Consider the following 18,376-nt stretch of genomic DNA (forward strand, 5'->3'; position numbering starts at 1 on the left):
GTTCTACAAGATAAGTTACATATCTGGCTTTGTACCATGCCTACTAGGATTAACATATTTGAAAAAGTTGACCTCCCCCCCCCCAAAAAAAATATATCTGGGGGGGGGGGAATGTTTTAAAGCTATTTTAAAATAAATTTGCTAAAATAAATTTCCAGCATGGGTTGCCATACATACAGATTTTCTTGGAGATCTCAGCAATTGCCGCCTAGACACTGTTAACTAACGGCTATGTCCAGGAAATTCCGGGTGTATGGCAACCCTAACCTATACCTCCAGTGTTTCTAGAATATTGGTAAGTCAGAGGGAATAAGTGAGACTGAACTGAGACAGGTGCACAAGCTTAGGAGAACCAATGGAGGGGGGTGGGCTTTGTTAGAAATACCCCTCTTCCCTTCCCTTGCAGACTCCAACTCCCATCAGCCCAGCCAGTAGGGGTAAGACTCTTTACCCAGATATTTGGTGGTTGAAGATAGAGAAGAAAAGCTGTTTAAATAAACAGATCTCATAAGGGCTCTAGGATGGAAAAGGTCCTAAGCTCATATCTGTGTAGAGCTCCATCTCCTCACTGGGGCTCTGAAAATCCTTTGGATCTCAATGCAATGGTGGAAGTTCTCACAGGAACCATTAGGATTCTAATTCCCTAAACTCCTCATTGTACCTGCACGACACAGAAGACAGTCTTCAGTCTTGGTGTTTCCTGTAGAGTTACTGTAGAAACCATGAGGACAGGGTTGGGGCAAGGCAGATCCTTCAGGGCAATAATGCCCCTTTGGGCATACATTTCCAGCCAGACCATTTGTAGGTGTTGGGGTGGTAGCCCCAGTGGTGCAGAAGTACCCCACCAAGCAAGGACCTGTGACACGAGACTGACCCGTCAGGGCACAGTAATGGCCTGGAACAAAGATTGCAACCCACTGTTATTAATATAGATCTATAGATATGAGGAATACATAACAGAAAAGAGCACCAACATCACAACTTCAGTGGAAAACATAACTGTCAGGGCTGCCTCAGGTCCTAGCTCACAAAGGACCAACGCCAGCTTCTCTTTATATACAGAAGTATTTATTGAAGTTCATTTTCCGTTTCACAGCCGCGGCGCGCAGCCCTACGTCTGTTACGCTAGACCGTTGAAGTCCCGTCTGAGTCAGTCCCTCCCCTGCACCAGTTTAAGACCCTTGCCTTGCTCCCACCTCCTTCTTCGTTCCCTCTTCCGCTGGGTCCTCCTGCCCGCTGGGGCTTCGCCCCTCCTGGACTCCTCTGACGCTGATTCCCCGGATTGTTCCCCCTCCCCCCGGCGGGCTTTAGGACCTGGCTCCCAATCCGGGCTCTCTGCTTTCCTGCGCGCCTGTACATTTGAACTTGGCGCGCACGCGCAGCTCTCAACCTTCCTTCTGATCGTTACACTACTCCCGTCACTGCTCTCCTCCTCTTCCGGGAGGATAGCTGGTTCTGACCTCCCCTCCATTCCCCTCTTCTCCGATGGAGGCGTGGTCAGCCCTGACTCATTTCCTCTCCCTGCTGACGGAGACGCTGCCCCTGACACACTGGAACCTTCCCCCCCCCTCGCCACGCTCTGGTGGGGAAGCTGGTCCTGATCTCCAGCTGCCGCTTTGGGAGTCCCCGCTGGCCCCTTGTCCCTGATGCGTCCCCCCTGGGACCCCCCTTGTCCTGACCACTGGCGCCCCCTTCTGGGAATCCTCTGATTCGCTGGAGAAGCTCATGGAATCCCTCGGACCACTGTCATCCTCCTCCCCGCTGTCCTCAGATTCTTCCCATTCGCTCTCCATCTCCTGTCTCTGCTGCGCCTCTGTCCCTGAACCCCTGACAATAACCAAATTCTCTGTCTCAAATTAAATTTAAATATTCAGTCAAATATTCGGTATAAGATTGTAGCACGAAAGCACAAAGTTACAGAGGGCCATACCAACATTTTTAGTCCAGTAACACAATGGCTCTTGTGCTTGCAGTTTTTACGTTACACAACAGAGGGATCCAGTGCAATTGTTGTGCAAGTAGAAACTCGCTGCCCAACAGATTCTGCTGTCTATTCTGCAGCAAACTTGTCATCAACCTGCTTCTGCATTCTCTTGAGCAAGAATGTGCCACTGGTGCAAAACCTTTCATCACGATTCACCAAAAATCATGTACACAATCCCTGGACATAAACCAACCCACAATTGAGAACCAAAAAGAAGCAGCACTTTATCGTAAATTCCTTTTTGTAGATAACAGCACCATCAGAAGAACATAAATAAGAGTTCACTGCTGGATCAAATCAAAGGCCCATCTAGCCAAGCATCCTCTTTCTCACAGTGGCTAACTGGGTGCCTTTGGGAAACCCACCAGCAGGGCATGAGTGCAGTAGGACTCTCCTGCTGAATATCACCAGCAACTAGCATTCAGAAGCTATGCCTACTACTTTGCATGTTAATAAAAAGTGAATCCCACTGAGTTCAATCAAACTTACTCTCAGGTGAGAACATGATTGTTACTTTAATTACATTGAATACTTCCCTCTTAATGTTTTCACAATTAGAATCCCCAAGCTATGCAGCATTCCAAAGGGTTCTTTGTAATCCGCTGTTGTTGGCAGAATAAAACACGAGTAATTTAATCCTAAGGAAAGTTGGATGCTTACACAAAGAAAAGCCCCCACGATGATTGTATGTTTAAATGGCAAACCCATTCACACAAATTGGCATACATGCTCTTCAACAGATATGGTTCAAAAGGGCAATAGACATACTCTCTTTAATTATTTGTTTGAAAAGCAAAGAAGGGCTTGTATGAGCAGCTCATAAAATTTCCATTGTCTAAGCTAGGAGACCCTTCATTTTCTTTAACAACAGAATCAGTGCATATAGAACATTCTGTGGTTTAACATTTTGATCAGGGGTCATATTTTTTCTGAAGAAATTTGGAAAAGGGTAGGGCCTTTCTGTGGATTTTAAAAAGAACCTTGAATATACCTACAGCGACATAAACACCAATTCTGATCCAGTGCCAGTAACATTCTCACCTAATGGAAACAGCCATATTTCATAGGCTTAATTAATATTTAACTAGGGAACAGGGGTGTCAACTAGAATAAAATATTGTGGGTGGGGGGCAAGTAAGCCCTGCCCTGCACAATCGATCACATGATGTGGCACACACACACACACCTCCATTTGAATGGCAATGTCCATCAACTTTGGAGGGGCCTGCCCCCCTCAGATATTGGCTCCTATGCTAGGGGTTATGTCTACTGCAGTAAAAGGAAGTGGATATTTGAAGAGCTAACAAAACAATCCTATGCACATTTACTCAGAGGTGAGTTAAATAAGTCCTATTCCTAGAAGGGGGGTCATTATTTAGTCGATTAGTGGTGTCCGACTTTTCGTGACCCCATGGACCAGAGCACACCAGGCACTCCTGTCTTCCACTGCCTCCCAGAGTTTCGTCAAATTCATGTTGGTCGCTTCTGTAACACTGTCCAACCATCTTGTCCTCTGTCGTCCCCTTCTCATAGGAGTTCATTGAATGGGTTCCTGGCCCACCGAACAGGATGTTCTGAGCTGAGATACCTACCTGGATCACATGCTATGCAGACAGATGGATCGCTGCTTCCTGTGTTTGCATTGTAAGTCCCTTGGGGACATGGGAACTGGGTTTCTGAGACAGTGCCTATAGGACAGTAGTGGCCAACTGGACATTTGTTCCCATCCAAAAAGGAGGAATTCTTTGGACAGAAGTACCTGCATCCAGAAAAGAAAAGGGGTGGATGGGAAGAGAAGTTCAATTTCTGCAGCCAACACTTCAGTCTTAGTACACCAAGGGATCAGCTGGATGAGATGGTGCCTGATAAGATCCCCACACATTGAAAAACCAGCTGCTTTTAATGGGCTTCAGTGATGGCAGAGGGCTTTAACATCCCTCTCACTAAATTGCCCTACTGGAGCTGCAGCCAGTTGCTGCCCTTAGCCCCACCCTTGGCCCCTGCTGTTGCTAAAACTGTTTCTGTTTTTGCAGATGATTAATTATTGTTCTCTTTCTTACCCGCTAGGGCAGGGGAGACAGGTGGCTTGCCTCTGTAAAGGATTATACGACCCTTCCGGGCAAGGCAAAGGATTGGCTGTGCCCTGAGGGCAAAAATAGCCTGGAAAAGAAGCAAAAGTGTGAAATCAGGAATGCCCCTTTGAGGCCAGAGGGGGGGAAAGCACAGCAAGGCAACCTAAAATCAACAGCAACTCTAAAAACAGCTCACATAAGAACATAAGAAAAGGCCTTTGGGATCAGACCAGTGGCCAATCTTGTCCAGCATCCTGTTCTCACAGTGGCCAACCTGATGTCTGTGGGAAACTATAAGCAGGAAAATAGCACTTTGCTCACCTGCAGATGTATTTATAGGCAGAATGCCTCCACCAGTGGAGGTAGAGTAAAGCCATTGTGGCTAGTAGTCAATGATAGCCTTGTATGTCATCAGTTTGTTCAATTAATTGTTTAAAAAGGATGGAAAAATCCCTGAAGCTTGGGAAGACCTCTGGCTTTGGTGGCTGAGAGAACCAAGGAGCATGCTGGGAATTCTCTTCCTAAATACCACCCCCTAGCTGCAATTCCTGCAACGCAGAGGGTTGGAGGTACCTTCCAACTCCACAGTACTAAGATTCTATGAAGATAGAGAGCTCCTTCACACTGAATCAAGCTGCTGGTCCATCCATCTCAGTATTTTAAAAACTGACTGGCAGAAGTTCTCCAGGGTTTCAAGCAGGGATTCTCTCCTAACTTTACTGGGAGATGTTAAAGACAAAGACCTTTTCTGTGGAGTGCGGCAGGCAGTTTGATCAATTTCATGAATTGGGGAAGGGTGGTGGAAATACCTCTGGGACATGGGCCTCCAGTCTCATCCATGGCTGGTATGTTGGGGACTGTGGAGCCCACAATGCAGTAGTATCCTTCTTCACACAATCCTGTCGGTGTTGTCAGACCAGGAGTGTTGCAGTAGTGGCCTGGCAGGCAGGCAGAGCACTCGGTCTGCAAGAAATTAATGTGGCCAGAGATACTTTTCAGATGCAAGAGTCATAGCTCACCTACCTTTTTTGGGTCTGAGGCATAGCTGTCAAGTGTCCCTTATTTGAAGGGACAGTCCCTTATTCCAGTGCCATGTCCTGCTGCTGTCCCTTATTGATGGATGTCCCTTAAATGATGTCCCTTAAATTTCAAAGGAAGGAGCTCCTCTCCCTCCCTCCCTGTCGGCCACGGAGGAGGGAGGCTCCAACTGTGTTGCTTGGCTGTGTTGCTCACCCAATAAGAAGTCTAAGAACGACTGGGGGGGTGGAGCTTGCATGCCTTATGTGTGGCTAGTTAATGCAAGCTGAAGGGGGGGGGTTGAATGCTGGATGCCATTTTGATGCACGTGCTGCTGCAAACTTTGCAGTGCAAAACCAGGCTGGGGAGCCATCTTAAGTTGAGGCTGCATAGGCCTTGTGGTGCATGTGATTCGGATTCTATTCAGTTGAACCTCTGGTTACAAAGTTGGTTGGACAGTGTTCACGAAGCTACCAGCATGAGTTTGACCAGACTGCAGGAGGACAGGAAGACTGGAGTGCCTGGAACAGGTGAGGCTGCAGGTCCCTTATTTTGGCTGCTGGTCCCTTATTTTCAAGGCTGCTGGTCCCTTATTTTCAAATCTGTAAGTTGACAGCTATGGTCTGAGGGCACACCTGGAATTTTGAGAATGTGGGTGAGACTCACAAACCAGCGGTCCTAGGGGTATGGCCTTACATAAAATGGCTGCCATAGTATGGCTTAACACAAAATGGTTGTCACTTCTGAAATAGTAGAAAGGGGGACAGACAGGGCCACAAAAGGTGTGATGGGCATTTTTCTCATCAATGAAAAAAGGCACCTACACCTGGCACTGCTGTGCTTGCTCAGAGAGACTCTTTGCTCCTTTCTTTTGTTCAGAATCTAAAGAAGAAGAAGAGTTTGGATTTGATATCCCGCTTTATCACTACCCTAAGGAGTCTCAAAGCGGCTAACATTCTCCTTTCCCTTCCTCCCCCACAACAAACACTCTGTGAGGTGAGTGGGGCTGATAGAATTCAAAGAAGTGTGACTAGCCCAAGGTCACCCAGCAGCTGCATGTGGAGGAGCGGAGACGTGAACCCGGTTCACCAGATTACGAGTCTACCGCTCTTAACCACTACACCACACTGACTAAAGGAGGGTGGGTATCACATCAGGGTATTCAATGAAATGTGTGCATGTTTGATGGGACATGTTCAATGCTACAATCCAGTGCAAACTGGAACTGAACAAGAACAGGGAGCATTCATTTTTGCATTGTGGGAATATTTCAAGGCCTTTCATGGGCAATATGGGAGGTATTTGTGGGTACATTAACACCCATGGGTACAATGTTGATGACCTCTGATGTATGCCCTTTTACGTGGATTCTTAGGTGGAAGCGAACAGGCTACGGTTACAGCAGGAATTTGCTTTCAAGCATTCGCTGCATTATGAATCTTGATTAAAACACTGTATGTTTTTATAAAAATTACTTATAGGCTGCTTTTGTGGGCATAGCCCACCAAAAGGATCTTACCAGTGTCATAAACTGACAATGGTAGAAGTGTTAACAACTGTTTTAAAAAGATAGATTAGTTAAAACTTAAAAAAAGAAATGCCCTGCCCCTTAGGTACGAATTGCAACACTGCTAAGAGGATTATCTCTTCTGCATTAGTTCTTAGGACACAATAATCAGGGAAAGATGGGTTTTAAGGCCCACTTAATAATCCGAAGTGGCTTTGAGGATGCATCTGAAGGGAGAGATTTCTATGTTCTGGGGCCACCATGAAAAAGGTCTCCTCTCTTATGCCTGCGAAGTGAATTTGTTTAACTACTAAGTACAATAAAAATGTGTGTGTGTGTGTGTGTGTGTGTACACACACATGCACACACAAACTCATGCACACACCTGCACACACACACAAGCATGTGCCGACTCTTAAAATGGAATAACAATGCTTTTGTGGTTATAATTCAGAGCACAACCTCCATTTAACCACTATTAATTGTATGGGGTTTGTTAAGGATCAGTGAATTTATAGCCAGTATATACGAAAGATATCCAATTCCTACAAAGGACAGCTATAACTGTATTTTTGCTTTTACCTCAGATATTAGCTTGGTGCTAGCGGCAAATGTTCCCACAGGGCACTGCTTGGGAACAGCTGTGCCCCTTGGACAGTAGTGACCGGAAGGACATGGGCCAGCACTGTGATCTGTGATCAACAAAGGGGAAATAAATTAGGTGGTAAGAATAGTACCAATAACATACGAGTAAAGAAAAAGAAGAAGTGAATGGTAAAGATGAGGCTATTTTAAACTAACACAACAATCCAACCCTTTAATCCACTGTACTAGAGCTTGGAAAAATACAAATAATAATAATTTTATTCCATAAAATTTTATATACTGCTTGATTATTTTTTAAAAAACAGCAGTTTACAAAAAGAATAAAAGAATAAAATAACAATATTATTAGTAAAAACAAATAAAGATTAACAACATTAGACTAAAAACAACATCATTCTAAACATCTGGGTAGACTCATCTAAACAAAAATGTTTCCAGCAGGTGCTGAAAAGAGTAGTAGTAGAAGAAGAGTTTGGATTTGACATCCCGCTTTATCACTACCCTAAGGAGTCTCAAAGCGGCTAACATTCTCCTTTCCCTTCCTCCCCCACAACAAACACTCTGTGAGGTGAGTGAGGCTGAGAGACTTCAGAGAAGTGTGACTAGCCCAAGGTCACCCAGCAGCTGCATGTGGAGGAGCGGAGACGCGAACCCGGTTCACCAGATTACGAGTCTACTGCTCTTAACCAGTACACCACACTGACAGTGAAAGTGCCTGCCTGGTGTCAATATGCAGGGAGTTCCAAAGTGTAGGTGCTACCACATTAACATATTTATTTCTTGCAAATGTGGAATGGATATTATGCAGCACCTGTAACCATGCCAGTTCTACACTGATCACATTGATTCAAATGAAAGAGCCAATACCATTGAGCTGAACCTCAGGATTGGGCCGGTCTGAACCCTGGGTGCAGTAATACCCTTCCCAGCAGTGTCCTGTAACATCAGTTGCATTGTGGTACATGCAGAACTTTCCTCCATCGCATGCTCTGCAGTCAGTATGACTACCTATCCCTTGGATAGGGCTGTAGGTCCCTGGGGGGCACGGCTGCCAGTTTAAGCCTGTTCCTTCAGGGCAGAAAAAGCCTGGAAGGGAAGGAGACATTCATGTAAACTGGAAGCTGTTGGGACAAACAGCAAACTGTTGGGGGGGGGGAGAATCACATCAAGATTACTTTTATTTAAGTATTTCACCATAGATGACACGTGAGCCAGTAAAGTAGGGAGATTAAAAAAGTAGGGAGATTAAAGTAGGGAGATGCAGATGAACTGGACGAACTCTGAAGTTGCAGACCCTGGCCCAAAACTCTAGTTCCCCAGTTAATTTTAGAAAATAATAATAATAATAATAATAATAATAATAATAATAATAATAATAATAATACTTTTATTTGTATCCTGCCCTCCCCGGCCAAAACCAGGCTCAGGGAAGCTAACATCAAATATATAACATTGGTATAAAATCAAGCAATAATTAAATTACCTCCTAAAAACAAGTCAGGATCAAATTAAAATCTAATTAGATGGCTTTCTGCAGTATTAGGGTTGGGAACAGTAAATGCTCATCAAACCAGAATTCAGGACACAGCAAACCCAGGAAGGGAAATATGGGGAAACCATTATCTAATGCCCATGGGGACTAGACACATGCACTTGCAAAATGGAAGCACAAATAGATTACAAACTCTGGGACACAAGGACAGCTTTGTGAATCGAGGAAGCCAAAGACTCACCTTTGGGGCACAGCTGTGGCAAGTGGCCAGGGAGACAATACTTCCCCTCTGGGCAGGTGTGGCACCATCCTTGTGCATGTGTTTCAGCCATGTAGGAGCCTGGAGGGCAAGGTGTGGGGCTCTCACTGCCCAAGGGGCAGAAGTGGCCCATGGGACAGGGAGCACCTGAGATCCCATCCGTGGGTGTCGGTGTGATAGACCCTGTGACACAATAAAACCTACCAGAATGGGCAAGAAAAAAGCCATTTTATTAATAATGAAGAAGGATGAGATCATTGCCAGAGTTCAAAAAAGCAAGGAACCAGGCCACAGGAAACAATCAATCTGCCCTCTGACTGCAGCAACAAGTGATGGCTGGCTTTTGCGAAACATCCATGACAGATCAGCAGTGGGGACCAGAAAAAGGAATGTCTAAACTTAGTCAGTCTGCTGCCTAGAGTAGCCAGCTCACTTTGTCTAATGGTAGAGCCAGCCTTGGATGGGTAGGAGGAGGTGGCGGCGGCGGCAGCAGTAGCCTCACACAGAGAGAATGGAGAGCTCTTTCCTGGCCTAGGGCGAAAGAATGATTGAGAACTTGGAACTGGAAGAGAGCAGATCAAGAGAATGTATATAAAGAGGGCTGAGAGAGTAAAAGAGTTGGGGGGGGGAAGAGGGAGAAAGGGAGAGGTGGAGAATTGAGATCACCTAGGGGGTGCTAAGAGGCATAGGGGCAGCAGGCGGGCCCTGGAGGTGTAAATGGCTATCATTTTAGAATTAATTAAACTCATTGGGGTTTTTTAAATAAATGTGCAATTAAACGTTTACTGTTTTTAATTTTTTTGTATTATTAGCATACTTGGTGTTTGTACAAACTGCTATTCTGAATAATGCTTTTTATAGGGTCAGGGGCACTCGGGATGATGAGTTTCTGGAACCAAAGGGGTGGTGGTTTGTCAAATTTTGGGAACCACTGAGCTATAAACATGGTTGATGCCTGATCAGAAACCTGCAGTCTATTGACTATCCTGATATCAAATTGGAAGGTGGAATCTGGCAGTGCAATTTGTATTTGTAGCTGGAATTTGCTGATATATTTGCATTAAATCTCAAGGAAAGTGAGCTTGCATTTTGTACATACCCCACTGCACACCGTCCCGAAGGGGCCACAAGGCCTGTGCCATTGCAGTAATGCCCCCCAGGGCAAGCCTGACAACTCTGGAGGTTTTGATTCCCTTCCTCACCCGACCAGGTTCCACGTGGGCAGGCAGATGGAACAAGAGTTCCTGGAAGGACACACAGATGAAAGAATCCCCCTTTGGGCACTGAAACAAGGGAGTCGAAAACAGCAAGAAGGCTCTTAAGGGGCATCCAAAGGAATACAACCATGACAAAAGCGGTTAGTACCTGAGAGGCAGTAATGTCCACGTGGGCAGGGAAGTCCAGACACTCCATCAGTTGGGTTCGGAGTCCGAGCACCTCCCTTGCACCAAAATCCTGCAGAGCAATCCCCTAAAATAGGGAAAGGGGATTATATGCTCTTTACTGGCTCATAGTCCAACATCAAGACAGGGAACCTATCCCAGATTTTTATTTTGTGTGTGTGCTTCATGAATATAAATAAGAGTATTAATAAGAAGTACCGGTATATGAATTATTTCAAGAGCAACTGTAATCAACAAATTACGCTAGTAGGACTACAAGACGTTTTGTAAGGAGAAATATACGAAGTGTTGCAAAGTAGAAAAAGATAGAGATATTGGTTATGAGTTTGAAATGTAATAGGGAAGATAAGAAATGCATACTGAGAAATTAGATTGGAGAATTTTCAGACAGGATTGATGGAAGTCAAAAATTTGAATAAGATGTAAAAGTATGTTTAATTACAGTTGAAAATGATATGTTAAAAAAACTAATAAAAATTTTATATTAAAAAAAAAGAGTTTTGCTGTTACTCAAATGAAGTGCAGTACAGTCATACCTCGGGTTACGAACGCTGCGGGTTGCACATTTTCAGGTTGCAGACCGCACCAAACCCGGAAATACCGGAACAGGTTACTTCTGGGTTTCGGCGCTAGCGCATGCGCAAAACGACGTCATGCGCAGAAGTGCCGAATTGCATCACGTGCATGCGCAGATGCGGCACTGCAGATTGCGAACGTGCCTCCCACACGGATCACGTTCGCAACCTGAGGTATGACTGTAATTAGCTGTCGGCATTCCCTGAGAATCTATCTCACCAATGCTCAAGATAGGAAGTTAGGTTTGTATCCAATTAAATCTTCCTCGGAGTAGACCCACTGAAATTAATGGCTGTAATTCAGGCATGCTCATTTATTTTAATGGGTCTACTCTGAGTAGGACCAACATGGAGCACAACCAGTGTTATTTTTCTAGAGAAGGAGATGCCAGAACTCACTATGAACACCTCATTTATAATGGCAATGGCATCCACCTGAGAGGTACCAGAACTTAGTTCCAGGTGAATTCCAGTTGAAAAAGAGCCCTGGGCACAACTCACATGAAGCTGCCTTATACAGAGTCAGACAATTGGTCTATCTAGTTCAGTACAATGACTGGCATTGGCTCTCCAGGATTTCAGATGGAGGGATGGAGAACCTATCGCTATATGAAGATGCTGAAAAATGAACCTAGGACCTTCTGCTCTACCTTTGAGCTTTGACCCTTCAAATGTTCAAAGAGGAAGATAAAGGGCTATCCCTCAAATGTATCAGACTCACTTCATTTAAAAAGCAAGGTAAGGAAGTAACTGACTTTTGCCTCGGGCTCCCACATTGAATCACCCTGTAGAGGAATGCAGCCTAGCAGGTAAGTTAAGTGGCAAGAGGGGTATTAGCACAATAACTAAGTAGGATGTTATGGAAATAGCAAAGGAAGATATAGTATAAATGAACTATATTAACAGACCATCACAAAAAGCAGTAGAAAATAAATGAAAGTCTATATGCATACCACAAAGTATATTTCTGAATGGTAAGAATGTCAAAAAAAAAAAAGGAAAAGGAAAAAAAGGAACAATAATTCTATAAATAGATAAAAGTACAGATTCCCAAACAAGCAATCTGAGCCCCTGCTGAATCAGAAGTCAATTCTGCTCAACTGCAAACTGCTTCATAGCTGTTAATGATCCTCAGCTGACTAGAAATCAAAATGCTTCAAGGCATTGCTGATATGACTAGGAAAATTGTTCCAAATCTAAGTTGAATCCATTTCAAATAAATATCTTGTTCATATGTTAAAAGTAAACCAAAATCAAACTCTCATTCTTCTATCCTTTGAATGGCTTAACCTGGATTTAAGCTCCCTTGAACGCCATGGAACCTGCCTCTGATTTAAACACACTGAGTAGAGGTAGCCAATGTGCTGCCTTCCAAATGTTGTTGGACTCCAACTCCCATCAGGCCCAGCTACCGGGGCCAATAGACGGGTTGGCGGTAGTCGTAGTCCAACAACACTGGAAGCATCACCAGTTCCCCATCTCTGGTTTAGCATTTGCTCACTAAAACATTTTTTATAGCTGCTACCTCAATTCATTGTTGACTAAAGAGGTGGTTTTTCTCTCTCTCCCTAGGTCAGGAGGTCCACTCTGGAGATACGGCTTACCTGTTGGAGCTGCTAGCCCAGGAGATGAGCAAAATTTCCCTGGTGGGCAGTTTTGACATTCCTGGATCTTCTTTAGCCTCTGTCTGGGTCCAAATGTCCCTGCAGGGCAGCTGTACTGTGTAGACTGCTGTGTGCCTGGTGGGCAGTAATAGCCACGTGGACAAGGGTAGACAGTGAAGTCACTGAGAGGCCCCTGGTGATTGTCACAGTAATAGCCTATAGAAGAAAATGGAGAAGGTATGGCTATTGGATTTAACTTAAAGGGGAAATAAAGATGCATATCACATACCAGTTCCTCTGTAAGAGATGGAGATTTTGGATGACTCTCAGGTAGGGATGTAGGAATGCAGCTATTTCCTTTCCTACCTGTATTAATCACAATCAGCACTGTTTCCATTCTGCTGCAATGCAGTTTGTGCCCAATGCTAGGTTATTTGTCTCACTGTCTGCTTTAACGTAACTTATGTAAGCTTTTACATGAGTTACGTAACTTACATTCATTTCAGTGCAAAAAATAAAAAATCAAAGCAATGCAAAAAAATCCACAACTATTTATGGTTTGTAGACTTAACACACACATCCCAACAACAATTGAAATGAATACTAATTATATTCACTTGACAAATTTCGTCTCCTCAATATAAACTAACATGTGATTTGCAGCAATTTCTGCTTTCTTTTCCATTTTTGTTGGGATTCTCCGACACCCCTACACAGGAAAGATTGGATCTAAAATAATAATAATAATAATAATAATAATAATAATAATAATAATAATAATAATAATAATAATTTGCATTCAGCTAAATTCTACTTAGGGTAGAACCACTAAGATGAATAAACTGAAGTCATTTGCAATAACATCAATGGGTCTACTCTGAATAGGACAAGTTATACAGCCAAAAAATAACAAAATAAAAATATGGTGGGATGTTAACTTAAAGTAGGGTCCTTTAATATATCAGCTTGTTTGAATTCTTGTGAACAGATCTTAAGTGGGTTATGGGATGGTAATAAAATTCAACAATTAGAACATAAAATAAATTACTAGTGAAAAGGGCTCCCGCTTTTTTTGAATAAGATGCTTGCACTAAAGGAAAACATGTTGTTGCTTTTCTTTGTATTCAGTCTAGAAACAACGTAATTTCCTTTCCTCTAAATGGCATCATGAAACTACTCAAAGCAGAACTACTGTAATTAATGGACCTGAGTTAATAATGTCCATTATTTTCAATGGGCCTACACTGAGTAATATCAGCATTGGCTACAACCTGCCGTTTTCACTGGCTTTGTTATGCCAGCTGTGCATGCATTAATAACAACTGCTCCAGAAGGTTCTCCTGTGCTACTTCCTAAGAGTTCTTCACTATTACCCCAGCTCATTCCTGATCCCCTTTGGCCACTGTGTTTTACCTTCCCAGCATTCTCCAGTGGGCGCCTTCAGTCCGGATCCTTCACAGTAAAACCCAGAGGGACAGAGCTGGCACTCTGAAAGCATACTTTGTCCTAGCTGATTGGAGAAGGTGCCCGTCGGGCAGAGGGTGGGTGCTGAAGACCCCACAGCTGCAAGAAGAAACAATGGAAGAGGGGGAGAGTGAGCAAAGCTGAGAGAAGAAAAGAGACCACAAGGTGGTCCAGTCCAAGAAACCTTGTTGTTGGAGACGAGAGACAGGATGGCACCTCCTTTCTGTTCCAAATAAAGAAGCAGACTTTGACACTAGTGATGGGATAGCATCCTCCCTTTCACACACACACCCCTGAGGCAGCAGGGCACTTTGGAGAAGGGCAGGAAAGGCCATGTGGAAACAAAGGGAAATGGTGGAGCGGTGGTAGGGAGGGAGTTCAGGAGGAACATCTGGTCCCATTTTGCTGCCTCTCACCCAGCATCTGCTACCTGAAGTGGTTGCCTCACTCTGCCTAATGCCAGGATTGGCCCTGTATACAATTAACACAAGCACTCTCTGTATCTCCAGCACCTCTTTCCAGATTTTTGCATTACAGTACATTACATCTGGGTTCCGCTAACCCAGAAATAGTACCTCGGGTTAAGAACTTTGCTTCAGGATGAGAACAGAAATTGTGTGGCGGTGGCACAGCGGCAGCGGGAGGCCCCATTAGCTAAAGTGGTGCTTCAGGTTAAGAACCGTTTCAGGTTAAGAACAGACCTCCAAAACGAATTAAGTTCTTAACCTGAGGTACCACTGTACTTCCAGGCTATTTTTTTTAATTAAAAAAATCAACACATGGTAACTGTATTTATCTATTACATTTATGACAGGACCCCTTCTTTCAAATTGCCCTATAGTATGGAATTATTTGGATGAACAAGAGCTGTTTTGTTTTTTTGTTTTTTCTTTGTTTGTTTGTTTGTTTGCAGCATGTAGTTTTTCTGCTTGGGGTCCCAACCACTTCGGTTCCGCTTTGCTTCCCACCCAGTTTTCTGTCTCTAGGCAAGAGCTACGCACGGCAGTAGGTGCCTTGAGGGCAGATGTTGCCTGTAATTTCATCCAGTGGCTTGGGAGAAGAGGCTCCACCTGTACAATAAAATCCAGCAGCGCATTCCCCACTTGGAGCAGACAGACCTGATGAAGAAGAATGGGAACATGAGCGCAGGGACAGTTTTAACATATTCTAATAATTAAAGAGAAGCTAATAGTAAAAGCTTATTTATTATGATGATGATTATAAAGAGCATTTACATGTATACCCTATATTTCTTCAAAGGAGCTCAAACTACTTACATCCTTTTCCCCTTCCCAATTTTATCCTCATGTCCACCCTGTTAGCCTGAGAGGCAATGAACAGCCCCAGGTCACTCAGTGAAATGTCATGGTCAAGTGGGGATTTCAACCCTAGTCTTCCAGTTTTCTAGAAAAGAGAGAGACTTTTGCTTATGGGTCTGTTTGGAATTATCTTTTATTTCTTTTGAACCTGCTTTTGAAGAAAGTTTTGCAAGTAAAGTTTTTGAATCATTTATGGGTCTAGGCAATTTTCATTCCAAAAGAGTCAGTTTTTATGCATCCAGTTGCTTCCAGCTGCACAATATTAATATCCACTAAAGGCAACACTGAGCTAAATGGACCAATGGTCTCTTGATATAAGACAGCTTCCTATGTCCCTGTACCCAAAAGGAATTGATTGTTTTAGGATAGCAAACCACACACAGGAAAGCCACCTGCAGCAAGCCACCTTCCCTCTCACTACTTAGTCACCATTCAGGCAAAATGGGCAAAGGGTTCCCCTTACCGGGTGCATTGCAATAAAAGCCTGGAGGGCAGAGAATGGGCTCAGGACTGCCTTCTGGGCAGTAGGACCCAGGGGAACACTTTGCTCCTGTCGCAGTGGCTGGGCAAAGGCAGTTGCCATTGGTGTAGTTATCCAGGTCAAAGGGCTGGGGGGTCCAGGCAGCTGAAATGCAGAACCAACCTAAGAGAGCAAAACAAACAAATGGAACTTGTGAGAAGTAGAAAGAAATATATGTTGGAGGAGCAGCAAGAAGAGTTAATATTTATTTATTACAACAACCCCGTGAGGCAGGACAGGTCAAGAGTGTGTGATTGGCCCATGGTTGCCCAGCGAGCTTTGTGGCTTAGTGGTGATTTAAGCCTAGGTCTCATACATCTTGGCAGGATGTTTGAACCACTACACCACACTGCCTCTCTTCAGCAGGAGTGGGCTGTGTGGTGTAAGAGAGAAAAGTGTTGTCAGCACTATGCCTTTATCTCTGGTTTCGCCTAACAAAATGGGCCTGAAAACATTTAGAGCAGGGGTCAGCAAACTTTTTCAGCAGGGGGCCGGTCCACTTTCCCTCAGACCTTGTGGGGGTGGGGCAGACTATATTTTGAAGGGGGGAAATGAATGAATTCCTATGCCCCACAGATAACTCAGAGATGCATTTTAAATAAACACACACATTCTACTCCTATAAAAACACCAGGCAGGCCCCACAAATAACCCAGAGATGCATTTTGAATAAAAGGACACATTCTCCTCATGTAAAAACACACTGATTCCCAGATCATCTGCGGGCTGGATATAGAAGGCGATTGGGCCAACCCATGATTTAGAGGGTTGTTGGTGTTTTGAGTGAATTATCCTCAAAGTATGTTAAACAGACATCTATGATTCTATAGCTCCTTGTGATCCCACCTCCTACCCTCCCTTTAAATATCACCTCACCCCCCCTTTCTGTTAATTATGTTTATTTGCACAGAGATGGGGAATCTGGTACTTTTCAGACATTGTTGGACTCCAACTCCCATCACCTGCAGCTGCAGGAATGATGGGAGTTGTAGTCAAACAAATATCCAGAGGGCTACCTTCACATTCCTGCTTTATCACAACCCACTAAGCCCTTCTATCCCACTAAAACAAAATCAAAGTACATGTAACTGAACTGAATTCAATGCATGTCCATTGATTTCATTTCCTTCCTCTCCCTCTGTTCCTTCCCTTCTATCAAATGTTAAGATTGTCAGCCCCTCGGGGACAGGGAGCACACTAAAGGTGCTGGGATATGAGCAATAAATAACAACTGTGATTTTTTAAAAAAATATTCCACTATGTTATTTTCACAAAGGAACCAAGAGTGTCTAACTGCTTGTGTTTTGAATGTCAGTTTTGGGAAATTATAGAACAACTGGTTTCGGGGATCTGAGAAGGATGAGCCAGATAGCGATTCCTTCAGAGTTGGGAGGTGGACACAGTTCAGTTTTGAAATGTCAAGTAGACAGAGATGTGTTTCTGCTCAGATTCCTCCAACCTCACCTGCATCACACTTCCCGGACACCGTGGTTAAGTTTTCCTTCCCACAGTAATGCCCCGGGAGACAAGGCAAGCAGCTGTCCAAACTTTGGGTCATGGGATCTGGGTTGTAATAACCTCGAGGGCAGGGAAACTTTGTCGCAAACTTGGTTCCTGACAAGCATGACAAAAACAGAGGTGGTCATAACCAAATCATCTGGCAATGTGCCATTCTTACTGTGTGGTTTTTTGGCCTACTGGTATATTTGTGTCTGGAATGCAGACAGGAACCCACAGGATGAAATTATCCTCTATATTTTTTAAAAAAAAAATCATAATAATCCTCACAGGCAGAAAATTAGCATGTCAGGAATATGACAATGCTAGAAATCTTCTGCCTGACATCCTAGTTTTCTACTTTTTTGTCTGTCTAGAGGAGCATGCTGTGGTGTAAGCTGAAGCTCCCACCTATTAGAGTGGCCACTTGTCCTATTTTAAAGATGGCAGCCCTGTATTTCAAGGAATGTTCTATCCAGCCCAAGTCCAGTTTAAAGATAATCCTCCAACAGGGCAAACATCAGTACTTAGCACCCACATAGCTGATTGAGGAGACACCCTTGAACACAGTCTTCTCCACTATGGTGAATTGCACTGTATTCTTATTTAAATTTTAGCAATTATTTCTACATTTGCATCTATACATATAAATCAGCACATGAAAATGTTATGCAGATCTGCACCTTCTTTTGATCTCCTTTTTTAAAAAGTGATGCACTTCCCCAGGGGAGGGGGTGTTGATGTAAAAGTGGCCACCTTAAGTGGTACGTTCTGGACTTCGGTTTAACAACCTGTGTTATAATTTGGCAGCTCTCCATACAATGCATCTTTGAGACAGCCAAAATTGGGATAGTCAAACACAGCCATCCATATCCACAAAAGCCATTTTAAATTTCTCTGCATGGTCACTGTCACATAAGGAGACTGGCTTTCAGCTGCATCCTTGATGCTGCCACAGGTCTGATCCAGCTCCACCGAAACAAGCAAAAAATCCTGGCTCAGCCACCTTCTTTCTGGTACCTTGCACTGCTATGCTACTATCAGCAGATGGAGCTCA

At 43.9% G+C, this 18,376-nt stretch overlaps 1 protein-coding gene across 1 annotated transcript in view; it reads right to left on the reverse strand.

Moving 5' to 3' along the window:
• Nucleotides 1-18,376, reverse strand: part of LOC310695940 (uncharacterized protein) — a 146,495-nt gene that overhangs the window by 63,691 nt on the left and 64,428 nt on the right. Inside the window, exons 29-42 of the mRNA XM_083480876.1 lie at nucleotides 17,287-17,436; nucleotides 15,766-15,945; nucleotides 14,985-15,101; nucleotides 13,933-14,082; nucleotides 12,520-12,735; nucleotides 10,303-10,407; nucleotides 10,037-10,181; nucleotides 8,920-9,137; nucleotides 8,054-8,272; nucleotides 7,163-7,272; nucleotides 4,866-5,019; nucleotides 4,045-4,144; nucleotides 3,577-3,743; nucleotides 662-895 (exon numbers count right to left, since the gene is read on the reverse strand). Of these exons, the coding sequence (XP_083337002.1) occupies nucleotides 662-895; nucleotides 3,577-3,743; nucleotides 4,045-4,144; nucleotides 4,866-5,019; nucleotides 7,163-7,272; nucleotides 8,054-8,272; nucleotides 8,920-9,137; nucleotides 10,037-10,181; nucleotides 10,303-10,407; nucleotides 12,520-12,735; nucleotides 13,933-14,082; nucleotides 14,985-15,101; nucleotides 15,766-15,945; nucleotides 17,287-17,436 (2,265 nt within the window). The remainder of the gene's footprint in view (nucleotides 1-661; nucleotides 896-3,576; nucleotides 3,744-4,044; nucleotides 4,145-4,865; nucleotides 5,020-7,162; nucleotides 7,273-8,053; nucleotides 8,273-8,919; nucleotides 9,138-10,036; nucleotides 10,182-10,302; nucleotides 10,408-12,519; nucleotides 12,736-13,932; nucleotides 14,083-14,984; nucleotides 15,102-15,765; nucleotides 15,946-17,286; nucleotides 17,437-18,376) is intronic.

The sequence above is a fragment of the Podarcis liolepis genome (genome assembly GCF_965112155.1).
Source record: "Podarcis liolepis genome assembly, chromosome: 16".
NCBI lineage: Eukaryota > Metazoa > Chordata > Lepidosauria > Squamata > Lacertidae > Podarcis > Podarcis liolepis.